Consider the following 27,834-nt stretch of genomic DNA (forward strand, 5'->3'; position numbering starts at 1 on the left):
TGAGGCTGTGCGGCGGTGGCCGGAGCGGTTCGGCCGACGCACAGAGCGAAGATGGCGGCGGAGCGACAGGACGCGCTGAGGGAGTTCGTGGCGGTGACTGGGGCCGAAGAGGACCGGGCCCGCTTCTTCCTCGAGTCGGCCGGCTGGGACCTGCAGGTAGCGGCGCGGGGCCGGCTGCGTCGGGCCGGCCGGGGGCTGCGGGAGGCGGGCGTCCGGCGCATCAAGCCCGCGGTGGCCGAAGCGCACAGTCATCCCGCCGGGCTGCGGCCCGACCCAGGCCTCAGGGTCCTGAGGCCGCTTGCCACGCGTCGCCAGCTCGGCTGGGCGTGGGAAAACGCGGGCCAGCCCCGGCCGGGCCCTCCTCTGCTGGGTCTCGGGTCTCCCCTCCGCCTCGTCCGCTCGCGGGGCCAGCGAGACTGGGCACTGCCGCGACCCGCGTGGAGAGGGAACCGGGGGGCGTGGCGGCCGCGCCGAGGCTCTGCTGGGGCCAGGCCGGCGGGAATGACCAGGTCCGAGGTGGAGCTGCGCGGAGGAGAAGGTGATTGTTTACTTCCCTTCACGCCGCCCCTGCTGCGGGTTGAGGGAGCATCCCGGCCCAGGCATTGGCCCACGCCCCCTCCTACCCTGTTCCTGGGGGAGACTCGCTCCAGGGTGGTGGCGCAACCTGGGAGCCTCTTCGTCTTTCCTGGCTCAGTCTTCTGTAAAATGGGAGGCTCGTGGAGTTTATCGTCCAATGTACTGGCACGTACTACGTATTCATTAAATACTTGTTAATTAAGGCATTAACATGAGCTACACGAGGGAGGGATTTTTTGTAAATTGTTAAATCTCCCGCGCCCAGAACAGCTCCCGGCTCATAATGGGCGCCCAGTAATTAATTATAGAAAGAATTGTGTAAATGGTCTTGGTCTGCCTGCGTCTTAGGTGGATGACAATGATTAGTATTTCTTGATTCCCTAGCATGAGCCAGATGCTATTCTAACTCCTTTACGTATCTTAAAATTACTTAATCTTTGCAATTTGCCGCTGAGGTTTAGGGAGATTAAGAAACTTGCTCAAGGCATCACTAGCTATAGACTGGAAAAGATAGCCTTAGAACTCAGTTCTGATTCCAGAGCCCTGAAGCACCAAGTGCCAGGCACTTTCCAGGTGATGATTTGTTTAATCCTAATAACAGTGAGGTAAAGAAAACTAGCTCCGCTGTATAGGTGAGCGGTTAGACGCTGAGAAGGCAAGTGATAGGTCCCAGATCCCACAGCCAGTAAACAGTGAGGTTGGGATTTAAACTGGGTCTGCTGACTCCACCATTTAAATTGCTTCCACAGAGCAAAAGAGTTAGGTATAGTGTCACGCCTGTACACACAGCGTGCAGCCCTGTGCAGGGCAGAAATACAAAATGCAGCCACAGCCTGGAAAACCTAGGAGCTCACAGTGTTACCCAGTTGCCAGGTCATCAGTCCCACTCTCCTCACACTACAGGTAGGGAAACTGAGGCTCGTGCATGTGACATGACTTGCCTGCCAGGGCCAGGACTGGAATGTAGGCCCCCCTCAATTTCAGTGCGTGTCCTATGACAGCACACTGCCTCCAGCTGACTGGTTATATCCCATGAAGGTATACTCCTGACTGGATGATTATGTTTCACAGGGGCTCATTGCCTACTCTAAGGCTGGTGATCTTGAGGACAGGAGCCATATCTTTTTCATCTCCGCAGACCTCAGTGCTCTTTCTTACTCCTTTGTTTAAAGTGATTCATAAATACCTAACTGTTAAGTCAGTGAGAGAACAGCCAAACACAAATGGCCAAAAGACTCCCGTATACCTGCTATATGTAGAGAGCTAAGGCATGACTGTGCAGGAATGTTATTGGATCCTCTCATTCGTTGCACAGGGTTGGTGGGACAGGTGTCTGCGTTGCATAGATGAGGAAACTGGGCCTTAGAGAGAAAGTAAACAAAGCAATTTGGACCCTGTTCCAGATTCTTGGCTGTCTCATAAAAGCTGAGAGTAAGGGCCTGAGCAGACTGCCTGGGATGGAACAAGGCTCTAGTCCTTACCAATTGCTTAACTTTGGGAATTTTCTTAATTTCTCCATGTTTCTGTATCAGCTATAGAATGAGACAGTAACACCAATCTTCGAGGATTAAATGAGTTAACACATGTAGAGTTATGTTCAGAACAACATGGCACATAAATAAATGCTCAATAAATGTACACTGCTTTTACTGGATCACGTTTCCTAGTAAAATGAGAATGAGGAGTGTCTCCATCCTAGCCTGCCTTCTTGCCTTCTATTATTTCCCTTAGTGGATGGAATTTGTTTCAGGTGATAAGAAGAGAGATGCTTGCTATCTTTTTATCTCTTTTTATGTGGTCCCCAGATAGAGACCACCTTCTAAGTGTGAGCCATACCTTCGTGACTATGCTTTTTTGTACTCAAAGGAAATATGTGTTAAATGAAGGCCTGTTTAAGAATCCCAAGTTACTACGTCTCTGTTGCAGATCGCCCTAGCGAGCTTTTATGAGGATGGAGGGGACGAAGACATTGTGACCATTTCGCAGGCAACCCCCAGTTCAGTGTCCAGAGGCACAGCCCCCAGGTAAGGGCCAACTTCAATTATTGCTACTTGGGTGTGCTACCAACAGTGATGAGGACCAGTTTCCTGACTCAATGGAGGATTAATCGTGGGGATACAGACCAGTGGGTTGGAGAAAGAAAGTTAGATTAACTGGTGGATACTAGTTCCTTACATGACATGTTCCTCTCCTTTAGAGAGAGGCACAGCACACTGCGGTGCAGACTCTTACCTGATTGTGGTTTACGGCCCAGTCGTAGGGGGAACCACAGAACCTGCTTTTAAGATGTTTCAGGGTCTTTTATTTATGAATGTGAGGAGTGATCTCTCCGTCTCTAAAAGTTTTTAAGTAGAAACCAAAGGACTTCCTTTCTGGGGGCCATAGATGTAAAAGATTGGACTAGATGACTTTAGAAAGGCTCTTTTGATATTTTAGGATGCCTGTTACCCTATATAGTCTTAGAGAAAATAAACGTGTGAAACCCACTCTTCCCCAGATTGATTAAGTGAAACAGAGTTAACCTTTATGATTGAATTTACATCCCCTGTCACAGCCACCTAAGGTTCCCATGGCAGGTCACTGCTGTGATCTGCAGAGTGAGACAGTGCTGGTCTTCCAGGAGATAGGCAGGGCCTCTTCCTACAAAGATGTCTGAACTACAGCTCCCTCTGCTCTAGCCTGATTTGTTTTCTGCCCTCTGGTTTATGTTTTCATCAGAAAAAATTGTTTGGTTTTTAAATCAACCTCTGAGTACAGATAGAGTGTTTCTTTGCCAGTGGAGTGTAAATTATCTTTCTCTCTAAGAGCATCTAAGCTTTAAATTACATTTCCATCCTTTGAAGAAGGAGCACTAACCCCAGATTTTGTTCCTCCCTAACTTCTTTCCCTGTCTCCCATGTCCAGAGAAGAGGTAGTTGGCAGGCGATCTTTTAATTATTAATTAGGGACTGACCTACGAGGTACGGGTGATGGCTCCTCTGGTTGTTACTACCGGGTACATGCTTAATAGGGAGATGTTCCATCTGATTTCCTGGGAGAGTCTTTAATACGTACCCCCTGTTACTGTGGGGATATTGGCGTGTCAGACATGAGGGGGCGGGGGAGTTGAAATGTAGCCTGATACCAGTCACAGGTTTGCACTTCTCTCCGCTAGTAGCCTTAAAGCCCTGTCAAGGCAGTGGTTTATTGGAGCATAGGCCTACGAGCCCAACTGCCTACATTCAAATCCCAGCTCTGCTACTTGGGAGCTCTGTGTCCTTGGATGTTGACTGAACATCTCAGTGCCTCAGTTTTCCTCACCTGGTAAATGGGCAGTGCCTATAACATGAAAGATTAAAAGACTATAACTTACAAAGCATGTAGAACACAGCACATGTTCGCCGTTGTCCTTTTATTGTTATTAGCATTGGTTTTCATCATCCCCATTCATTTCCTGTGTGTCCCCTGTCTCTTTCCACAATGAATACATAGATAAAAAATAGACCTATAAGTAAAAGAATCGAAGAAATAGAGTTTAGTGTTAAGGCCAACAGGGACTGAACACATGTGCAGGCCTAAAGGCCTTGCTTTGTTGCTTCAGGTAAGCCTCAGACCTGGTACTCAGCTTGGGTGAAGCCAAGAAAAATGGAGAGGGAGGACGTAGTCTGTTACATCATTGTCCTTGCCTGGAAGAAAAGACGGAGTGCATTCTCAGGAGAAGCCACACTTGTACTAGCCCCTCAGAGGAGTTGCGTGTGCGACCTGTCCCTGCTGCCACCCCGAGGGACTGGACTGCCACATGCAGGACACCTAGCCTGCTGCCGCGTGCCCCACCCTGCCCGTGCTGTCCTCTCCTTGACTGCTGTTTCATGTCCTTACTGTTGCTTTGGAGCAGCACTCTGTTAGTGAGGTCCTCCGTTGATACTAGAATCTGGAATGATGGGAGAAGGTTTATAAATGACCTAAAGTTATGGGCAGAATTTTGTATGTATGTTTTCTTTTCTGGCAGGAAAATACATAGCTTTTATCAGATTTTCCAAGGTCTTTGGGACATAAAGAAGTTAACCATTGCTAAAAGATGGTCTAAACTCCTCAGTCATTGCAGCGGTCATTTATTGAGCACTTGCCAGGTGCCAGACCCTGGGTTAAACCTTTACATGTACATGTCTTTAATCCTCACTAGAACCCTATGTGTGGGTACTGTTACTCTACCCATTTTGCAGATGAAGATACTGAAGCTGGGTGTCTTCCCATGGTACACAGCTGGTAAAACAGGTATTTAAATGCAGCTCTGTTTCTGTTTCCAGCATTCCTCTCAGTGAGAATGATGTTCTGCCTCCCTTCATGGACATATAGGGTCCTCCAGAGCTGGCCCTGAACCAGCCATCCTAATCTTACCCCCTTTTTCTTGTCTCTCAGATCTTTAGTCCCACCAAACTGATTCATTGATACCTCAATGTTGCCTTATTTTTGGTTTTCCTGCTTTTGTTTGAGCCTCTCACCTAACTGGCCATGCCTGCTCTCTTTTCTGTCCAGTTCCCATGGGTCCTTCCAGGTTTAGCTCAGTCCCTACCTTCTCTTTTGAGTGTGTTGTCCCTAACCCATAGGCAGCGTGCCATGGTCCTGTTACTCAGAAATCTAGTCACCTATAATTCATTTGCTTCTTGACCCGTGTCCACATACTACTTGGAGACATCTCTTGTGGGTCATCTTGAACTTTTCTGATACTTAACTTCACTTTTTCTCCCTCAGTAAATTGGAAGTTCCTGGAAGTGGGAGGGCTAGGATTTCAGGAGCACCCACCATCTGCCTGGTTCTGCCAGATACTCTTACCTAGGTTGTTATGCCTCAGCAACTTGGGAAGTAGGTTGGGTGCTGGGTCTTAGAAAGATTGAGGGACTCACAGCTGCTGTTATGGCAGATTCAAGCCCAAGTCTGTGTATATAAAGAGCTGCTTCTGCCACATGCTACCCGCCCCCTTGTCCAGCACCTCCCATCCTGTACCTAGCACAAGGTAGAGCAGGAGGTAGCGATGTCTTTCATCCAGCTTAACTATACTTTCTTAGAATGTCTCTAAAACTATACTATCCAGTGTAGGAGCCTCTAACCTCATGTGGCTGTTTAAATTAGTTAAAATTAAATTAAATTTAAAATTAGTTAAATAGTAAAAATTTTTTTTAAAAATTAAAATTGATTAAAAATTAAATTAATTTTTTTTTAAATAAGGAGGAGGAAGAGGAATGGGAAACTTGGGGGAGAGTAATTTTTTTTTTAAGATTTTATTTATTCATTTGACAGAGATCACAGGCAGGCAGAGAGGCAGGCAGAGAGAGAGAGGAAGGGAAGCAGGCTCCCCGCTGAGCAGAGTCCAATGTGGGGCTCGATCCCAGGACCCTGGGATCACAACCCTAGCCGAAGGCAGAGGCCTTAACCCACTGAGCCACCCAGGTGCCCCATTCAGTTATTCATCCTAAGCACATTTCAGAAACTCAGTAGTCACGTGTGACTATGACTTCCATACTGGACAGCACAGGAACAACATTTCCATCTCTTTGAAAAATGGATCTGACAAAGGATTTTTGTGCACTTCAGGGTGCCAGGGTACCTGGGAGATAGAGTTTCAATGCTGAAAAAATTGAAATTTCCGAGACATTTTGCCACTTTGTGGAGGACAAAGGACAAATTGTTCTAAAATTGGTGATGTCCCCTGGTCATCCATGCCATAAGGTAATCTCAGAGCACTGCCCCAGAACAGCTCTCAGATCTGACCATGTGTCAGAATTACTTGGAGAGCTTCTCAAGTGCAGGGCGCTGGGCATTCCTCCCAGAGTTTCTGACTCAGGAGCTCTGAGGCAGGCCTGGGGACTGGCATTTCTCAGTCTTGCAGATACTGCTGATGCTCTCGCCCTGAGGACTAGCACTTTGAGAAGCACTTGTAATGTGCTACACCCGGCATCAGCGCTCCGACAGCTCACAGAAGCCCAAGGGGTTGGTGCTGTGATTGGTCCCAGTGGCACCTGAGAACACAAAGACTTTGAGAACTTCATTAGCATGCCCCAGATCCGTGGGTGGGCTCACTCCGGATTAGAACCAGGTATGTGGACACCACAGTCTGTGTCAGATAGTGTCAGAGTCTGGATGGGAGAACTTCTGGAGAAAGACTCAAATCTGCAGCCAGAACAAGTGGTTTGCTCAAGCACATGTACACTTGGTATTTAAAGGTGTTTAACAACAGAGAGAGGGCATTTTTCCCGTGGATGTGAAGCTGAACATCTGTGGAAAACTCCCCCTGAGAAGATGAATGAGTGAAATTAGCCTTTCAGGGCCAGAGTACACATCTGTCGCTTGGATCCTTTTGAACTGTGTCATATAGAGATCCAGGAATGCCCAGGTCATTGCTCTCTGCTAACTCAAGCAGGCAGTGCATTTGCTACATTAATTGGTCTTTGTTCTTCTCTCCTATCTAGTTGATGGCACTTCAAAGCCTGTTCCATCCTCTCATGGTCTCCTTGATATAAATCTTTAAGATTGAACTGCACCTTTCTCTGTAGAAAATAATTCCTTGAGCCTTCTCAGTCTAGCCCCTGTAAACCTACATTATCGCCGCCCCCCCCCCATTGTAGAGAACTTACTTGTTCCCCTAAGAAATACAGTTTATAAAATGTGTCTCATGATTTCTGAATTCCTGGAAGACAATCTAAACTAGAAAAAAAGTGACAGTTTAAAACAGTGTCAGAGGAGGAAGGTGACTCTTCATGTCAGAGGTGACTCTTCTGTGCCCTCTCCAGCCCCACACACAGCTCTGCTTTCTTCCTAAACTTTAATAAAGACTTGCTCTTGACTGACCTGCAGCAGAAACAGAGATATCCTCAGTCACATACTCATTTCATTTTCACTTGTTGATAGCTTGCCCTTCCTGGAAAGTGTTACTTTGTGTGTATACCCCTTTCCTGCTGTGCCCTGCTGCTCCCTTACCCCCACCAGCCTCCCGCCCTTTTTCTACCTGACTGGCAGTCCACTCATTCTTTGGCACACAGTCCAAATAAATGTTGCATTTTCCTGGGAAAACTTTCTCGATGTTCCCCCATCCCTACCCTGGGAAGGACAAGACATTCTGTACTCACATGTGCCATGTGCTTCCCTCTGCTACGACCCATACTGCACAGTATTTAACAGGGGCCATGAGCCTATAGCAACTGAAGAATAAGAGCTGTGTCTGGTCATCTTTATAGACCCAGTGTCCAGAACAGTATTTAAAAATTAAATGAAGAGGAGTGCCTGACTGACTCGGTCAGTGGAGCATGCACTCAGGATTGTAGGTTCGAGCCCCATGTTGGTTGTGGAGATTATCTAAAAATAATAAAAATCTGTTAAAGAAAAAGTAATAAGGATTAAGTGATGAAAATAGCTATCCAGTCGTAAGTTTTTAAAGTAGTACACACCCCTTACTGTTCCTTTCCTCCCTATAGGAGAGCTTAAATAGATTCTATTTCCCAATAGCCCTCTCTAATTTATTTGTAGTCCTGTGTTACCTTGAAGAAAAATTCCACATTATTTTGATAAAAAGGTTAGTCCTCTTTCATATAGATCCTCTTCTACCCCACCAAAAAAATTAAATCCTTGTGTCCTCAACTCCTTAGCAGCTGATAATGGGGCTACTTTTGTTTAACTCTTCCCAATATCTTTTTGCTCCTTTCTGTGTCTCCAGTGATAATAGGGTGACATCCTTCAGAGACCTCATTCATGACCAAGACGAGGAGGAGGAGGAGGAAGAGGGCCAGAGGTGAGTCTTTGCTGGGGGGTGCAGAGTCCACTGGAATGTCCTTGATAATGTGTAAGCCATCTAGAAGGACCTAGAAGGATAATGTGCTCAGTTATCATCAGCCATTACTATTGTGGCCTAGTCTGGGTGGGTTATATTCCAGAAACAGTCTCCCAGTCCCTCTAGCTTAGAAGTCATCCCTTTCCCCTGTTACTATTTTTTTCTTTAGGGGTATTCTGGGTTTTTCTTCTTTTAATTATTAAAATAAGATGTATTTGTTGAGGAGTGTTGGGGAAGGGAAACAAATCAATAAGAAGGAAAAAAGTTATTCATAATACCTGGTCTTCCAGTGGTCACCAGGTGTCAGTTATTTTGGGTGTATATCTTTCCAGGTTTTGTTTTGGTGGTTTTTTTTTTTTTTTTTCGTTTTTTTGTTTTTTTTTTTCTTTTTAATTGAAATGGCAATATATCACATAATAAACAGAATTAAAGGCTTATCAGTGTGTATTCCCCCAATGCAAACACATACATACTATTTGGTCTGTCTGTTTTTAACCATTAGGAATGCTATAATAAAAATAATGTCCATTGTGCAAGATGGAATAGTGTACTGAGAAAATGTAACAGTTATACACCCTTTAGTAACTAGAGTTAATGTTTTGGCATATTTCTATTCAGTCTTTGCTCTGTATATAAATGTACTTTGTTTGGTATTATATTTTACATGGTGATAGTCAAATAATTTTGTTTCTTGTTTTTGTTGGATTAATACTATTTATTCAGTATTTCTCTGTACCATTGAGATTCATTACTGTTTTCAACAACTACAATAATAATTCGTCATACGGGTTGTCCAACATTTAAGTTTTTGATGGTTTTTTACCACTGTAAATATCATCGTTGCGAACATCTCTGTGTATTAATCTTAGGTTACATTTCAGATTATTTTCTTGGGGTAGTTTCTAGAAATGAAAGTGCAGGTCGAGAGAATAAGTATTTTTAATCACTTGATCACAGGCTCTTAGTTCACAAGCCAAGGCTTTGAGATTCCATTATAAAGACTTTTCAGTCCGCTGAGCAGAACTTCATCTGCAGCCTCATTTCACAGCTTGGAGTTCCCCACAGGCCCTGCCTCGGTCTGTCAGACATTCTTAACGATCATTATAGTAACTCTTATGGAAATTTAATAATCTCATGATGGTCACTCTTTGGGAAGCGGGCTGAGAAATTACATGTGTTCTGTTCTCTGTTTTCATCCATATAGTGACCTTTACACTGCCTCACAGCCTTCTTTTTAGATACATTCAAGGTTCAGAGTTTTACATTCCTTGAGTGAAAGGCAATGCCATCAAGTATGTGAATGCCCAACTTCTAAATGGCCGCTGCCTCCTTTTCCTGTCCTGTCACATCCTCCAGGTGATGACCTTCCTTTATTTCACATCCTGATTACATCCTCAGCCCCTCAGCATTTCAGACCTGATGACATTGGTGCTATCGTCCTTGTCAAGGCCTGTGGCTTGCCTTGCATTCAGTGGGGAATGTCAGGAAATAAAAAGCTGGGACTAATTTTATAGGTTCTCAGCTCTCCCCACTGGGAGACACACTATTGACCTAGCAGTGAATAGGAGCAACAAGCAGGTGGCTAGCCAGGCTACATGAGTACTGGTTTTTAGAACCAGATTAAAAACTGCTAGCTTCGTCTCAAGCCACGTTTGGCCCATTGCAGAGCCTGGTGTGGGTATTTTGGGGCTTGTATTTGGCTTTCCCTGACCTCCTTCAGTACCCTCTTCTCAATGCCCCAGAGGGTATCACCAGAACAGCGAGGTGAGGTGAAGCTTGGGTGAGCTCTCGGTGCTGTATCACACCACCTCACATGTGTGCATTACTCTGTGCTTGTTCTTTTGCATACATCTGCTGATTTGAACCTCATGGCCCTGACTTAAGGAGCAGGTAGGTAGGGCATGTGGTCCTTCCCTCCCATTTCAGAGATAAGAAAAAGGAGATACAGGGCAATGCACTGGTTTGCCCAGGGTCACTCAGTGGCAGAGCGAACACCGGAGCCTAGCTGCTCATGCTAACCACACCGCTGCCTCTGTTAACCTAGAGCTGCTAGTGGTAGCTGCTTCTGCCTGTGACCATAGCTGCTGTCTCCTAGAGAGGCGCTAGCCACCGGATGGATAATTCCCAGTTGGAACTATTTTTGGACCTGGCATGTTGTCATGCATGCCTGGAATGCCCTCCCCTGGTTTCTTCACCTGATAAAATGTATCCTCATCCTCAGGACTCAGCCCAGAAGATATTCTAGGAAGCAGTGATTATCCTCCCCAGCTCAGTGCTCCAGAGCACCCCTTACTGACCTGCATTGCTGTTCACACTGCATTATGCCTGCCTGCCTACTTAACCTGTTTCCCCAACTAGACAGTAAATTGCTTAAAGATGGACATTGTACCCTTTAATTCAGTGTGCCTAGCACCTAGCCCAGAGCCTGACACCTGCTCTATTCATGTTTTCCAAGTGTGTTTAGTGTTAGACATGTATTTTCTATGCAGGTTTTATGCTGGGGGCTCAGAGAGAAGTGGACAGCAGATTGTCGGCCCTCCCAGGAAGAAAAGTCCCAACGAGCTGGTGGATGATCTCTTTAAAGGTGCCAAGGAACATGGAGCTGTAGCTGTGGAGCGAGTGACCAAGAGCCCTGGAGAAACCAGTAAACCAAGAGTGAGCATAAGGGTTGTTATCTGTGGCCATAGGCCTCTGGTTTTGCGGGCTGTGGGACCCCTTTCTCACTCCAGTAGTGACTGAATTTGTTTTGTTTTGTCTTTCACTGCTCACTTGCTCTTACATGTGCAAGAGCAGTGTAGTTTCTCTCACCTTTTAACATGAAATCAAGATTTGAGGCAGTTTTCAAATCTTGGCCTGGGGGCTAGAACAGGTCCTATATACTGTTTTATTTGGCCAGCTTGATTTACTCAGTGTTTTACCTTTTTTGTTTTAATTAAATTAGTACCACCTGTGTTACATAAATTCTAGATTTCTGTTGTCTTTGGAAAAGTCAGAAAGTCTTCAGTATTACCTTGCACCCAGATTCCTGCATGACCATAATTAACTAGAGCTTAGTAGCAGCTCTTCCCTTTAGCCAAGCAGTGCCTTCCCCCACTCCCCCACTAATCCTGGTCACTTTATTCATCTACCATACTGCCTTGGCCCTGTGGCCCTGAGTTCAATACCAGAGCAAGTACACCTAGTAGGTAAGCTTGAGGTATGTCATTGTATCTGAGTGACCCATCACCATTGCTCCTCTCCTCAAATGTTTATGAACTTGTGTTCTGTAGCCATTTGCAGGGGGTGGCTATCGCCTGGGGGCAGCACCGGAGGAAGAATCTGCCTACGTGGCAGGAGAAAGGAGGCGGCATTCCGGCCAGGATGTGAGTGCATTTACATTCTTTGGGAAGCTCATAGACTGTTCTGTCATTTTTCAGAGGCAGTTGGTCACATGTTATTTGTACCAGCAGCCTCTGAAAGGGAAGAGGCAGTGCCGTTACTGTGGTCCTTGAATGGAGAGGATTATCTGACGGGCAGGGGCACTCCTGAGAAGGGGTGAGCAAAGGAGATGGATAAATGAAGGAGTTTCCTGAGCATTCTGTGAACCTTGGGCAGAGGGATGATTCTAGGGTTTTCTGGTGGTGTGGACATAGCTAAAGAACTTTGGCTTCACTCCACCCAAGGAGGCCTAGAACACAACTGAAAAAATTTTCCTTACTACTGTTCAGTCCTTTTCTCTCTGTGTTTAGGGTCCCCTCTCCAATAAGTGTCTCATACTATATCAGTAATTTTGAGGTTTGTGAATTTAATATTGTGCCATAAACAGATGCTTGGCCTTATGACCATTAGTTTCTATAATGTATTTGTTTTTAATCATTTTTGGGTTTTATTCCAAAATAAAGTCAAGCAAGAGGAAAATAAAAACCATATGCACCTGAAGCAGCAGCTGCTAATATGTTGGTTTGTAGCCTTGACTCTTTACTGTGAATATGAATGGGGAATTAACAGAGATAGCATTTGTAATAACTGCAGAATAGTCCCATGAGTAAATTTGCCATGGCAGTTGAGTTGAGCACAAGCTACAGGCCAAGCACACTGGCAACCCTACAGATAAGCCACAGCTTCGACTTAGTCACTTGCTCAGAACCACTTAGCTAGTGAGTGCAAAATCAAGATGCAGACCCAGGTCTGCTTAAATCAAAGTCCATGCTCTTAATCTGTTGCCATATCACCTTCTTTTAGGTTAATACTTGGTGGTTGATTGGATTTTCTCATGCATGCATGTGTGTGGCGTGTCTGTGTTTTGATAATGACACAGGAAAAGAGTAAGAACCTGCTAATTTGCGGGGTCGCATTAGTATGTTTGTCAGTTTCCTGACAGTGTATGGACTGCTTACCTTCTTTTTTCACAGGTTCATGTAGTATTGAAGCTCTGGAAGAGTGGGTTCAGCCTGGACAATGGCGAACTCAGAAGCTACCAAGACCCATCCAATGCCCAGTTTCTGGAGTCTATCCGCAGAGGGTGAGAAGAGAAGCCCTCCTCTGGGTTCCATGTCAGTGAGTTGAATGGGAGATGGAAAAGAAGGGGCTGATCGAAATGTTTATTATTTCAGAAGTAAAAAGATTGATTGATTTTAGAGTGGGGCAGTGCATTGGGGAGGGACAGTGAGACAGAGAGAATCTCAGGCAGACTCTATGCTGAGCACGAAGCCTGATGTAGGGCTCGATTCTGTGACCCTGAGATCACAACCCAAGCTGCAGCCAAGAGTTGGATGCTTAACTGGCTGGGCCACCTAGGCGGCCCTCCCCCCCATATTTAAAAAATTTTATTTATTTTGAGAGAACGCACGTGTGCGCATTTGTGAGCATGGGGTGGGGCAGAGGGAGAGAAAACCTCAAGCAGGTTCACACTCAGTGCAGAGCCCAATGAAGGGTTTGTTCTCAGGACCCTGAGATCATGAGTCCAAAATCAAGAGTTGGACTCTCAACTCACTGAGCTACCCAGGTGCCCCAAGCAGTGAAAAAAATTTAAGCAGATATAACATGGTTAAAATACAGATTTACAGATCTAAAACCTTGAGTGTCTATTTTTCCCTTCTGGGCCTGGGACAAAACCAGGTGACCAAATAAGATAGAGGTCTCAGTTGTGACTTTGAGCAAGTGAGAGACACGTGGGAGGCAGACAGTAGCCACTGAAGTAGCCGCTCCTTGTGGGGACCCAGGGACTTTCACTTTGGAACGACTTTCATTTGGAACTAGGATGTTTCTCCTCCCTTTGCACCCATCACTGCCATTCCCATGCTGCTCCCTGTGGACTGCAGCATTGCCTTTTCTCCTGCAGGGAGGTGCCAGCAGAGCTGCGGAGGTTAGCTCACGGTGGGCAGGTGAATTTGGACATGGAAGACCATCGGGATGAGGATTTTGTGAAGCCCAAGGGAGCCTTCAAAGCCTTCACTGGAGAGGGTCAGAAACTGGGCAGGTAAGAGCAGCACAGGCAGAAGCGGGACGTGCCGGTAGCTCTCCCTGCCCCTGTAGACCCAGCATCTCACTCACTTGACACGTAGCTCTTCACCATTAAGATCATTGTACATTTCATTTGTATGGGAGGAAGAGTGTGGAGACCGTGGGCTTTGGTGTTAAAAGACCTGAGTTTAAAATCTCTTCTTCACTTTCTAGCCATATGACCTTCGACTGTAGGGCAAATCTCAATTTGCCCAAGTATGAAATGGGACTGATGAGAGTCCTTACCTCCTTAGCAACTGAGGAGCCCAGAGCGCTGCCCCACAGTGAGCAGTCAGTCAGTTAGCAGGAAGGGCAGTACGTTGCTGCTTTGATTCAGTAATCTAGCCTGTTCGCAGGGGTAGTAACCTCCTTCATGGCTTTTGGCTGAAACAGACACATGTTTTCTTAGGTCACCAGAAATGGGGGTTTGGAAGGATGAGAAATCCTGGACTCTGCCACCCAGCCAATATTACAACAACTTTGTTCAGGAGCCAAGGAAGCTCAGGGACATTATTGCCCTATGCAGGTGGCTGCTCCACCATTGTGGCGGCCCTTATCTCTCCTTTGGCCCTGTGTGATACTGTCACTTCCTGTGACTTTTTCAGCCTTGTATTCTCTGCCACTGCCTCCATCTTGCATTCAGACCCCTGATAGGATCTGATTGGTCGAAATCACTGTTGCCTTTGATAGGTGGAGTTCTCCCACCAGACCTTGGCCAACCCATACTCGGGCTGCCTTCCCTCGGAGGCCCATTCAGCTCTGTCCATGGAGTTACTTGGTCAGTGTTCTTCAGAGAGAGCTGTGCCCAGAAGAGGCATTTGGAATAGTGAGCCTCCCTGCTAGTATTAGAGCATTATTTTACAGAAGGAGTGCTGAGATTCTTGGACTCTAAGGGTTATCCTTGGAGGTATGACTGGTATGTGGTGGAACCAAGATTGGAACCCAGGCCTTCTGACTGGCATTTCTTCCCATACCTGTACAGTGAGCACCCTCTCTGATCTAGACCTGACAGCTCTTGAGCTAAGCGCTGCCCGTGCTCACCTCATAACCATCTGTAGGGATTGGAGTGTGGTCTGCCAGCAGCTGGGCCCTTTGTGCTTCAGCTGGGCCCTCCTGGACCCCCCTGCCTCCCTGATGGCCATTATGCCTTATCAGGAGCTAAGATGATAGCTCAGGACATTAGAGACCAATAGGCTAATATCCCAAGACCAAAATAGGAAGTCTGCCCTGCTCTCATTTCGTCCACCACATTGGGCCTAGGGGTTAGTCCCAAGACAGCTGTCCTCGGAGTGGTCCTGTCTGTGGCTTCCGTGGTAAACTTTGTAGAGCGCTAGATAATTCTTTTTTAATTATTAAAATAAAACATATTTATCTTTCAAGAAATAATAGAAAATACAGATCAAGAATAAAAACAATCTAATACCCAGATATATCCAGTTAGTATCATTCTAGTCTTATATGTGTGGGTGTGTATGTGTGTAAATTGAGAATGCTATTTTATCACTTGTTGTTTTGCTTAATGAAACTAATATGGCTACCTACACCAGTAAATGTATTTCTACAATCTTATTTCTAATGCTAACATAACTTTCCGTCTTAAGGATGGGCTATAGTTTAACCAGTCCCCGCTGTGAACCATTTAGGCAGTTGCCAGTATTAAGAACCACATTGCAATGAATATCTCTAATTAAATCTTCGTATATCCCCTAATCTTGGGTTGGAAGTAAAATTGCCAGCTCAAAGGGTCTTCATATTTTTAGGTGGTGTCAAATTGTCCTCCAGAAAGGATGTATCCATTTTTGCCCACCAGCTATTTTAAGGAAGGAACCAGAACACTGTACAGTTGGGCTTGTTTGGTTTCATTATATTGATGGGAAGTGCTACTACTGGAAAGTCTATATTATTTGTGCAAGACTCCACATCTCAAAAAATTTTTAGAAATTTTTTTTAAGATTTTATTTACTTGAAGGAGAGAGAGAGAGCATGAGCAGGGTGAGGATCAAAGGGAGAAGCAGACTCCCTGCTGAGCAGAGAGCCTGATGTGAGGCTCGATCCCAGGACTCTGAGGTAATGACCTGAGCTGAATGCAGATTACTAAGCCACCCAGGTACTCTCCAAAATTAAAATGTTGCTTTTAGCAAGAGGGGAATAATTTTATTATGTGGAGGATGAATCCAATAAGTTGAGACAGATTTTGATAATCAGGTGTTTGACAGCACTTGATTTTGTCTAAATAAATATTCTTTGCCAGTGCCACTTTCATTTAATTCCAGTATGTCTTTTTATGAAAAATGAGCAAAAGACTTGTTTTATACAGCTAAATAAGGTTTTGTAAGCTAAGTAAGGTTTTAGCTGTTCAGTCTAAACTAGATGGACAGCTTTTTCTAGTTTTTCCCATAAATTTTGCATCATTTTACATTGTCATCTTGTCAACTAAAATGATCAAGAGCCAAAAGTAAGAAAATGTTCTCAGGTTTGCCTAAAAAATCAGTCAGTCTGGGTGCCTGGGTGGCTCAGTGGGTTGAGCCTCTGTCCTTAGCTCAGGTCATGATCACAGGGTCCTGGGATCAAGTCCCACATAGGGCTCTTTGTTCCATAGGGAGCCTGCTTCTCTCTCTCTCTCTCTCTCTGCCTGCCTCTGCCTACTTGCCTCTCTATCAAATTAAAAAAAAAAAAAAATCAGTCAGTCCTGGGTTTTTTCTCCAGTTATCTGAATGAATAACTTGTTCTCAGTTCAAAAACTTGAGAAAACTCTTAAAGTTGGATTAAACTTCATTATTTTAGGTTTTACGTCTGTTTGTTTGGATGGGAACTAATCTGAAGGTCCAGGAAAGACTGCCTCTATTTGATTATGAATAACAAACACCAAGAACGCCCTGGGAGGGTGTGGGTTTGCTGCTACCAGGATTGGGTTTCGGCTGCTCACCATTCTTTCTGCAGTGGTCATTTTGTAAAGAGACGGCAAGGTTGTCAGCGCTTACAATTGTGACAACAAAGCACCTTAGTGTCCAGTTAATTCCTGACTACAAAGGAAATGAGCAGTTGGGTGATTCAGGCTCTTGATCTGGGTGAGGCACTATTGCCCTGTGAGTTGTATGGTATTTGCAGGGAGATAGTAAAGAAACTTTCGGATGTCTGATCTGACCATTCCTGTCCCTGGGTGAAGTGCCTTCTCTACCTCAGATGACCCAGTCACTCCTTGCAAGGTATGGCTCAAGTGCCAGCAGTTCTCCAGAAACACCAGACCCAAGGCTTCATTCCCTTGAACCAATGCATGTGGCTATCGTAAACAACTAGAGCAGTTTGGACCTACTACTTTTTGAGTGTCTTGCTACAAATAAGAACCGTAAGATCTGGTGTGGAGGTTCCTCCTACTTCAGTCCTTACCCTCCTTGAGGGCTGTGTAGGTTGGGAGTGCCCCTTAGGTGACCTTCAGTTACAGCCCAGGGCCAGGCATGATTTGGGTCCAGAATGTAGACAAATCAGCCAGCTGATTTGGGTCCAGAGTGTAGACAAATATAAGTGGGGCAGGACCTTGAGGAATGGTAGTAGTCAGCTTTTAGAGTGTTTTTCTGCTGTTAGCAAAGCATTAGAGTAAGTATTTCATATGTGTTACCACCTTTAATCCTGTTTCAATCCCTAGGCTACAGATGAAGATTCTGAGCCTTGCAGAGGTCAGGTCGCACCCAAGGTCACACTGCTGGTTAGTGCAGAGATGGGTTCCCTCCAGTCTCTGCTCTTACCTCCCATGCTGTATTGCATCTCAGATGTTCTTACATAGACATAGGTCTTTGTTTGTGTTCTTAGTCTATGCTGGATACAGTGCATTATTTTTAGCTGTTATCTCAACCAGAAATTTCATTTAACTCCCATGTTATTGATGAGCAAACTGTCTTGGGACAGTGTTCCATAAGTCCAGGTCTAGGTCTGCCTGACTCCAAGGCTTGGTGGGAGACTATGTTAGGTGTTAGAGCACAGGACAAGAGCCAGGTAGCTTGGCTTGTTTACTAGCTTCACCTCAAAATAACCCTGGGACCTGGTGTACATTGCTTAATCCCATTGTGCCTCAGTTTCCTCACCTAAAAAGTAATGATGAACGCCTGCCTCATACACCACTGAGGAATAAAAGAACTGCTGTGCGTGAAATACTCTGCCTCAGCCCAGCTTGCTGATGGCCAGTCCTGTGCTGTTTCTCCAGCATCACGCTGACTTTTCCTTCATGGGAACGGCTGCCATGTAGTGGACTGCCTGCCCTAAGAGGTATGGAGGTGGCGTAGGGATAGTATTCCCCTTTTACAGAGAAGGAAATGGAGAAGCCCAGATGTTCACTAATTGCTGAGGGTCCCCTAGCTCATGAGTGAGAGGTGTATCAGATTCTCTGGGAGCGGGGACAGGTTTGAAAAAGCGATTTTAATGTAGGTGTTTGTTTCTTAAAGTAAACCATAGAATGTGAAGCTTGACCAAGTCCTAGCTGGTAGGAACACACAGAATGTAGGGAGAGAAAGCTTGTTTGTTACGTAAGTTTTTAAAAGTTGAAAAACTGCCCTATGGCATGCACCTCTATTTTCCCACCCATGAAATGGAGACCATACCATCTCAGAGGACAGTTGTAATGAGTCATGAGGCTGTGGCTATCAAACCCCCCACAAAGACAGCACGTGCGCAAAGTGAACACCATTCCCATTTCCCTGCGTTCCCCACCCTTTCCCGTACGGATACTCTGGGCTCTCTTGGAATAGCTTCTCTCGTTGTAGGCCTGACTGAAGATGTGAGAGATCCTTTCTGGCAGGCAGTAGCTTCGCTGAGTACCTGTTCTGTCCTTGGAAGTGTTACATGAACAGTTGAGGGACAGGCCACCTACAGTCTAATTAGACAGTTGGCCTAATGCCCATGGAACTCCTAAGCAAAACAGAGTCAGTCTTGGGCATTTACAGGGGTAATGTTGAACTTCGTGAGCATCTCTTGAAGTCTGGGGTGTTGTAGTTTCTCTGTATGCCCTGGCTTACATTTGAGTACCATATGCAAAGCATGTGGTGGTCAAGTAAGTTTGCCTTAACTGCACAGTCTCTCTAGATGTTTAATATGCAAGTGGCTTCCGATGCTGCCAGTTTGTTTTGTGGCATTTCTGTAACCTTCCTAGGTGATGGAGGGATTGGATCTCAGAAAACACACTTGGGAAAGCACTTTCTGTTAGATTTGCTACCGGGTACTGTTTTTTCTGTTTTTGTTTTTGTTTTTTAAGATTTTTTATTTATTTGACAGAGAGAGAGAAATCACAAGTAGGCAGAGAGGCAGGCAGAGAGAGAGGGAGGAGGAAGCAGGCTCCCTGCGGAGCAGAGATCCCGACACGGGGCTCGATCCCAGGACACCGGGATCACAACCCAAGCCAAAGGCAGAGGCTCCAACCCACTGAACCACCCAGGCGCCCTGGGTACTGTTTTAAGCTTATAAAGATCCAGGGCAAAAGGAGAGGTTTAAAAACTGATGTCATTAGAGACTTAGGAAAGCAACAAGCGGACATCTCATGGTCTTTTCTCTGCATGGGTCTGGGCTAGGGTGTCTGCTAAGAGAAAGGCTGGGAAATGAGATGCACAGGTGTTTACAGAAGAGAAGTGAAACCTCCCAACAGTTGTCAAGAATTGGGAGGTGTTTTCTTTTGTTTTTAAGATTTTGTTTGAGAGTGAACATGCACACTAGCAGAGAGGAACAGAGAGAGAGGGACAAGCAGGCTCCACACTGAGCATGGAGCCAGCGGGGGGCTCAGTCCCACAACCCTGAGATCATGACCTGAGCAGAAATCAGGAATTAGGACACTGAATTGACTGAGCCACTCAGGCACCCCAAGAATTGTATATGTCATTTTTTATCTGTCTATGCTGTATGTAATTGTCCCCTTTATCCCTAACAAAAATGGAGTAAGGCACATAGCCTTAGCCATTGTTCAAGGTCCTCGTTACCACCCTTGTTGAAACTAAGGGATTTGCGGTAACTTGCCCAGCACCACATAGCTAATGGGTGAATTCAGACCCCGGTCCATCTGATCTAAGATCTGAGCTCTAAACACGGCAGCAGATACCACGTCCTGTTTGTAATGTGTAACTAATCCCTGTGGTGTGGGGTACTTGGTTGGCCTGTGGGAAATCTCTGCCCCCTTCTGATAGTTGACACAGGAGAATAAATGTGCACACGAGTAAGGTTGTACTAGGGAGTGGAGGCCAGAAAATTCGGTGACAGAGATGGAGTCTGGGCTGGTCCCTACATCCCAGCAGTCACCTACCAGGCTGTGTCAGGCCCCCTCTACTGCAGACTGCCCTCTCTCGTTGAGGCTTAAACTCAGCCCGATCTGGTCCTGCTGTGGGCTGTCTTGCATACTGCTTTAAGGACACCAAGGAAGAAGGGGGTGAGTCACTTGCCCCAGTTACTCAGGAGTGAGGAAGATAGCAGCGACATAGAGCGGATCCTGCAGGACCTGTAGGTAGGTTCCACGAGGGCAGACTTGTCTCTGCCGTTCCCTGTGGTGGCAGCAGCAAGCCTAGTCCCAGTCCGAGTGCTCAGACCAACTCCGAGGCGGGATTGCTTCTTCCAGGGGCCTTGTTTCTGTGTGCGGCCTGATATGATCCTCTTTCCTCAGCACGGCCCCCCAGGTGTTGAATACCAGCTCTCCAGCCCAACAGGCAGAAAACGAAGCCAAAGCCAGCTCTTCCGTCTCAATCGACGAGTCACAGCCCACCACAAACATCCAAATACGGCTCGCCGACGGCGGGAGGCTGGTGCAGAAGTTCAACCACAGCCACAGGTGCCTTGCGCCGTCTGGCCTTGATTATCCTGGGAGGGCCCCCTGAACACCACCAGGCGCTCCATGCCACCCCGAAGGCAATATTGGGATGGGAAGGTCTGCAGGTCAAAAGCCTTTGGTTCTAGTCCCTGCTCTTGCATTACGTGTGGCCAGTAACAGCTTTTTCCCTGCTGTGGGTCTCATTCCTCGCCTGTAAAATTAGGGGATTGGAATTCTCAGGGTCTTTTTAGCACCCACAGCATTTGTTCACAGAAGATTTCGTGGTAAAGCCCAAGTACAGAATAATAAAAACTACTGTGGTTGATGGAGGACGGGAGGGCCATCATCCCCTCCAGTTGGCTTCCTCTACTCACCCACCTCCAGGGGATCTCTGAAAACCATTGGGCTGTCAAAGTCTCTTCTAGATATGCCCTATGAGAATACTAGAATACCTGCTCTACTGTTTCAGATCATCTGGGCTGGATTAAAGCCAACTGTGCCAACCCCATTTTAAAGATGGGGAAACAGAGGCACAGAAAGATTGAAGAAATGAGCAGAGAAGGACTGTTACTAGTATTATAGGTATTTAGCAACTCCTTTTTCTGGAATAGTCCTATCTGAATTTCATTAGCCATAGGCCAACTAAACCAGAAGCACATGTGGGGTCCAGGGAATGGCTTGACAGTCCTTGCGTGCTGACAGGGGTCTCCTGTGGGCTAAATTGTGACACGAGTGGGATTAGGATTACAGGAGGTGGGTCAGGAAGAGGAGCCTCTAGGAGGAGGGACCCAAATGTGGGCTGGAAGCCGGGCGTGATGAAAATCTAGGAGGAGGAAGAGAGAGAACGAAGGGAAGGAGGGTGGGATCACAGTACGGTGGCAGGTGTTTATCCCAGGTAACGGGGAGCAGCCGTGCAGGTTTTAAGCAAGGAAGTGACATGATCTGATGTGCTTCCAAGTGAGTGTTTTGGCTGCCCTGTGGAGAAGGATGGCCAGGGGTTGTGGACAGCAGAGAAGGGCCTTGCTCACCCACCTCCCCACCCACCCCCGCTCCACCAGGATCAGCGACATCCGACTCTTCATTGTGGACGCCCGGCCGGCCATGGCTGCCACCAGCTTTGTCCTCATGACTACCTTCCCGAACAAAGAGCTGGCTGATGAGAGCCAAACCCTGAAGGAAGCCAACCTCCTCAACGCCGTCATCGTGCAGCGGTTAACATAGCCGCCCGCCTGGCTGGCAGCCTCATCTCCCTCCTGCGTCCTCCAGGGCCAGCTGCCCCAAGGGGACCACCCCTCCCACCCCCCCATCCCGCACACCCAGCAGTCCAGTGCCACGTCTCCTCCGTAGCTCTGGGTTCTTAGATCTCGGTTGGACATTTGTTTTCTCCTTAGTTGCATTTCCTGGGTTTTTGTGAACGATCAATGGACTTTAAAGAAAAAAATAAAAATAACCAAAAAAATTGAAGGAATATCACCAGCATGTTGTACGGAACCTCTCCCACTGAAGCAGCCTTTGATTGCTTTAAAATCACATTAATTTCCAGGGTGTGTGGGGAGGAGCCTCCCTTCCATGATTGCTGCTTGAAAATGGCTTGTGGCCCACAATTGCATCCACTAACATCCACCCACCGTCCCTGAGATGACTAGTGGAGGGTTCCCCTTTGTTGGGAAGGGAGTCCGGCACTCGAAGAAAGAGGTCTTGTTCTCACGCTCCCATGAGAACAAACCTCTTGACTGGGTCAAGCTGAGCAGCAGCAGGGGTGCCTGAGTGTGAGGTTAGATCTAGATGCCCACGAGCTCTTCAGGTGAAAATAAACACTTCCCTGTTCTCTTTCACTCAAATCCTGGGAAATTCGAGCTCCCTGGACCTGGGACAGTTGGGATTTTGTTGCCCTCCACCTGCCCCAGCCCTTTCCTCCCCTGTCTGGGCTACTCGCACCCTGATTTTCTCAGCCGTTCTGCCATTGCCTTATTTACTCCATGCGCATAGATCTGTACCTGGGAGACAAGATAGGGTGTTTTCTCATTGGGAAGCAGCTCCTGCCAACCCAAGTGAGTGCGGAGTAGAGCTCTCAGCCTAGGAAAGGAAGGGAATCTGAATGTCCCTGTGCTCTCCACTCACGGCGCAGGGCAAATCAGATGGTGACGAAGGGAGGCCTTCCCTGCACCACGACACCTTCCACTGTGTGAGCGTTTGCAAGAGGCCCCTGCTGAGTCCATTTCGAGGGCGAGTACAGCGTCCCCAGCTCTAGTGTTCAGGTCCTGTGTGCAGTTCTCTGCCCTGCTGCCCTCTGTCACAGCACAGGCACGAGCTCCCCCTGATAAAGGCCTCCTCCCAGCAGCGTGCTTCCTGTGCAAGTTTGGCAGAGGAGGGTCACAGGGGTCTCAGATGGAAGTCCTTCCACCGCCCTAATAGCTGAACCACAGACTGAATCAGCACTGACTCAGAGTCTCCTGGTTTTGAATCATAATGTGCCTCAGCCCCCTTCCCAGACACTCCTCACCACACACTTGCTCTTTACTGCTTCACCCCTGCGGTGAGATAGGAATACGGCTTCCCAACCCCAGAGCTAGGGAAGGGCTTGGGGTTTCCCCCGGTACCCATCCTGACATGGGGATGTGACTTGGTATTTCTGATCCCAAACTGGCAGGGGCCTGCCAGGGCAGCAAGGTCCTCAGCACATCTGGCAGGCAGAGGTGACCACGGAAACGAAATGTGGGTCTGGAAAAACTTTGTAAATTGTTGTCACCTTGACCATTAAAAACCAGAACGAGGACAGCAGAGTTTTGTACTTTTTAATGGGTTGTTCTGAAGGAGTATACTAACAGCTACTGCATTGCAAACCCTAAAGCCCAGGTCATGGCTGGTAAGTGATGAGGTGCTGTCTGCCTGCCTCCAGAGCTTGCGCCCTTAACCTCTGTGCCCTTGGTCTGTGTACACTCTATCCCCCAACCCCTGGCCCTGTTTGCATACACTCTACTTACATTCATTCTGCATTAATTAGTACATACCAGAGAGATCATAAAAACGCCACTTAGGAAAAAAAAAAAAGAAAAAAAGGGAAAAAAAAAACCAAAACGCCACTTAGGACCTGCATCATCTGGAAGAACTTAAAAAGGGCTCTTCACATTTGCACCTCGCCTGGGGACGTAGGTAAGGCAGTGGGTCTGACTGTTGTCAGCTACGGCAGTTCAGACAGAGCGGGTGTCTAGCCCAAGGTCAGAGGGATTGCCAGCTACCGAGCCAGAGCTCACACTGGTCTGGATCCAGCCCAGGCAAGGATGTTTTCAGCCCCAGCTTTCTGCTCTGGGTGGCTCAAATGGAAAAGTCCACCACAGGTTTTTTGTTTTTTTTGTTTTTTTTTTTTTTTCAAGATTTTATTCATTCATTTGACAGAGAGAGATCACAAGTAGGCAGAGGGGCAGGCAGAGAGAGAGAGGAGGAAGCAGGCTCCCTGCTGAGCAGAGAGCCCGATGCGGGACTCGATCCCAGGACCCTGAGATCATGACCTGAGCAGAAGGCAGCGGCTTAACCCACTGAACCATCCAGGCGCCCCACCACCACAGGTTTTTTAAGAAAAAACTACAGTCGCTGGTTCTGGGGCTTCTGAATTCAGGGCAGTTGTTCCCAACCAAACATTCAGTTCATCTGGGAGGAGGATTTTGAGTCATCCCCAGAATTGGTTGGTTGGTAAGGGACCCTCCTGGCATTGCGTGGGCCAGGGATATATTGGAAAACATGGGTCCTTCCCTGATGGAATGATATGTCACTGAGTGAACAACACACGTTAACTGTGATGGTGATGATGCCTCACCAAGTTCAGTTTAAACTCTTCTCTCACAGGCCACACGTGTATTTTTTGTTTGGTCTTGCAAACTATTCTGTGCCAAACCCTGTAGGTACGGTCTGGGATCTATCTGGTTGCTTCCTCAGGAGGTGGCCACAGGAAGAAGCATGCATGTGGGGTGGCAGTGGAGCGTAGCTCTAGGGCTTCAGCTGGCTTTGCCAAAGTGCCCTCCAGGGCAGCAGCGCCCCTTCCCATGCCCGCCGGGAACCCCTTAAAGCCGACTTGGAGCTCACGGGGGGAAGCAGCTGGTGCAGAAAGGTGGGTTTGCTGTTTTGCACCCTCTGCCATAGCCACCAACATGTTTGGAGGGCACTGCTTCAGGACTTCTCCCTCCCAGGACCAAATTAAGGGAGGTCTTCCTTCCTTAAATGGGTTTTGCTCCTGTTCCTGGGCCGTAGCTGTGGCCTCCCTCACTCCCTTCTGGGTCCACTCTTCTCGGGCCACGACTGGGAATCAGAGCAGATCCCATGCTGCCCACCTCAGCCGTCCAACCTGTTGCCCAGCTGAGCAGTTCGTGCACCTGGGACTTCTCTCTCTCTCTCTGCCCCCGCATGGCCCAAAGCCTCCCCCTACATCCGGTCCATCAGTGAGTCCTCTGGACTCAGCTGCAAGTGCCTCACAGATCAAGCCACTGGTCCCTCCCCTGTGGTCTCTCAGCCCAGCCTCCATGTCTCTGCTGGCGACCACCGCACTGACCTCGCTGATCCCTGCTTCTGCCCTTGCCTGGGCAGTCTCTTCACGAACGGGAACCACACCCATCACTTCCTTTAAAGCCCTCAGGTGCCCCCCCCCCCCCCCCCCGCCGCCTTTACCTCTAGAAACTGCTCATTGAGGTCTGGAGAGCTCTGGCCCCTGCCTGTCACTCATATCCCTTTGTCCTTTATTTCCCTTCTCCTCTGACCTCCCTCTGCTGTGTTACATATTCTGTGTGTCTGTTTCCTTCATCCCTCCACTAGATGATAAGCTCCATGAAGACAGGGCTTTTGTGTTCTTCACTCTTGTACCCTGAGCCCCTGGCACAGTGCCTGACTCTGCAGGCCCTCCACCAATAACCGGTTGGATGAACCTGTGAAAGAGAGAAGACCCCCCTCTCTCAGCTCAAGGGTGACGACCACCCTGTCCAGCACAGGCCCAGCACATGCCCCATGTGGTCGTGCTACCCTAACTGCAGGCCCTGCCTTCTCCCCAAAGCAGGTTCTCATTCAGCCACAGGGGGTCATCATCCCAAAGGGCACCTGTTACTTCCAGCAAAGGCACTGAGAAGGTGGAGCTAAAAACCGGATGTATTAGGGAGGTGGAGCAGGGTGTGAAGGGAATGCCCTGCAGGCCTTTCTTGGCCCTGACTGAGCTGGACAAGGATGCTTATTAAGGGCCAGTTACCCTCTGTCTTGAGCACCTGAGGCCTTCGATGTCAAGACCAGGTCTTCAGCTATGACTGATGCTAACAGTGGCATGCAATACTTTGTGTAGGCCCCGTATATATCTTACCCCCCGCAGGCTGACAGCAACCAGAGGTACTATGCTCGTTTAATGGAGAAAGACACTCAGTCTTGGCATGGAAAGGGGACTAACCTGAAGTCCCATACTGAGAAAAAGGCAGAACCAAGATTTGAATCCCAACCACCCGACCAAAGCCACAGCCCTTGACCACCAAACTATTGCTGTGAAAAAGGCAGGCCCAAGGACAGAGGCAGGAGAGGTGACTGGGTCAGGGCGAAATCAGGGAGGGCTTCTCAGAAGAGGGCACTATGGACTACGAAAGGTGACCAAGGGTTGGTTCTTTGAGAAAGAGGCAAGAAGATATCCCTTCCTTAAGAGACAGATCCAAAGGATGTGTGAAGGTATGGGGCAAGCAGATCTGGGGGACCTCTGGGCTCTGAGAGGGAGCCATTGCCAGGGACAACAACTGGTAAGGGACCGGATGCTGTCCCTGGCATTGGTTCCCTCACTGAGGGACAAGAGTAAGTCCCCCATCAGACTTGTGAGATGAGAGCAAACTGATGAAACCAGAAATGAACCCCAGAATCTAGGGTCCAAGCCCTTCCTCCTCAACCCCCCTCTCTCTGCTCTGCAGTTTTCCCATTTGTAAAGTGGTTTGTCTGCAGAATTAAAGGAATCAACACACCAAATGCTCTTAGCCCAGTGCCCTGAGTTTTCAGTAACAGTTTCCCAGACCTCTGAGTTCCTGTGTCCCCAGATCAGCCAGTACTGTTGATTTTGAAAACCACGCTCCAGCCTCCAGGGCAGGTTTGGGACAACTAAATCCCCACAGGTGATAGGGCTTATCGGAAGATTTCAGACTGATAAGGTGGCTGGTCAGCTTGAGTGACCTTTGCACTGTCTCTTGCTGGGCCCAGGGTTTGCCCTTTCCCGCTTGGTTTTCAGCCAAGAACCTGAAAGTCAAGGTCCCAATCAGCTGAGACCCAGAAGGCTTTGACCAGGGCGCTTATCAGTGATCGTTGGTCCCAAGAAGATGAGACTGCTTCCCCTCCAGGCAGACCAGACAGGTGCCCAAATCCCCAGTGGTGGCCAGATTTCAAAAAGAGACTTTGAACTCCAAACACCCTCAGCTTTCCAGCCAGATGACAGAGATCTATAGTTGCGGGGCTGGGGTCAGGGGAGGTTCTCTGGGGACAAGAGCTGTCACGGAGGCCTCACAATTATCCAAACCAAGTCCTTGAAGCCCCAAAGGTTCACGTAGAAGTAACCAAGAGACAATTTTCCCAGGGCCCTGAGCTGGACCTGAATTTAAATTTCACCCCACCCCTTAACTGACTGTGTGTCCTTGGACCCCTGCTCCCCCTCTTTGAGCCTTAATGCCCTCATTTCTAAAGGAAGAGAGTGAATGAAGTGAAGTAATCCATAGAGGCTCACACTCGAGCATCTGGTGTTACTTGGTCAGGGCAAGAGTTAGACAAGTGAGCTTGCTAACTGCTATCTGTCTTGAGCTCTCTGTTTGCAGCTGAGATCTTGAGTACAAGAAAATGCAGTTTGTAAAATCCAGGTCTCTCAAAGATTTAGAATATGAAAACAAGGGAGAGAGGGGTGCCTGGGTGGCTCAGTCGGTTAAGCGTCTGCCTTCCGCTCAGGTCATGATCCCAGGGTTCTAGGATCGAGCCCCACAACAGGCTTCTTGGTCAGTGGGAATTCTGTTTCTCCCTCTCCCTCTCCTGCCTGCCACTCTGCCTGGTTGTGTTCTATCAAATCAATAAAATCTTTAGGGGTGCCTGGGTGGCTCAGTCTTTGAGTGTCTGCCTTCGGCTCAGGTCATGATCCCCTGCAGGGTCCAGGAATCGAGCCCCGTGTCGGTCTCTCTGCTTGCCAGGAAGTCTACTTCTCCCTCTCCCGCTCCCC

General features: G+C 47.7%; 1 protein-coding gene across 2 annotated transcripts; it reads left to right on the forward strand.

Annotated features, from left to right (window-relative positions):
• Nucleotides 1-23,414, forward strand: NSFL1C (NSFL1 cofactor). Of its 2 annotated transcripts, XM_004746761.3 has the most exons (10): nucleotides 1-156; nucleotides 2,503-2,600; nucleotides 8,264-8,338; nucleotides 10,262-10,267; nucleotides 10,867-11,032; nucleotides 11,647-11,739; nucleotides 12,769-12,878; nucleotides 13,698-13,835; nucleotides 20,490-20,654; nucleotides 21,692-23,414. In XM_004746761.3, exons 1-10 carry the CDS (start codon nucleotides 52-54, stop codon nucleotides 21,852-21,854), a joined length of 1,119 nt encoding a protein of 372 aa, XP_004746818.1. In that variant the 5' UTR covers nucleotides 1-51; the 3' UTR covers nucleotides 21,855-23,414. The 2 variants fall into 2 exon arrangements, with proteins under 2 accessions (XP_004746818.1, XP_004746819.1); XM_004746762.3 differs by lacking the exon at nucleotides 10,262-10,267.
• The last annotated feature ends 4,420 nt before the right edge of the window (nucleotides 23,415-27,834 follow it).

The sequence above is a fragment of the Mustela putorius genome, unplaced genomic scaffold (genome assembly GCF_011764305.1).
Source record: "Mustela putorius furo isolate JIRA1106 unplaced genomic scaffold, ASM1176430v1.1 tig00000743_pilon_pilon_pilon, whole genome shotgun sequence".
NCBI classification, from domain to species: domain Eukaryota; kingdom Metazoa; phylum Chordata; class Mammalia; order Carnivora; family Mustelidae; genus Mustela; species Mustela putorius.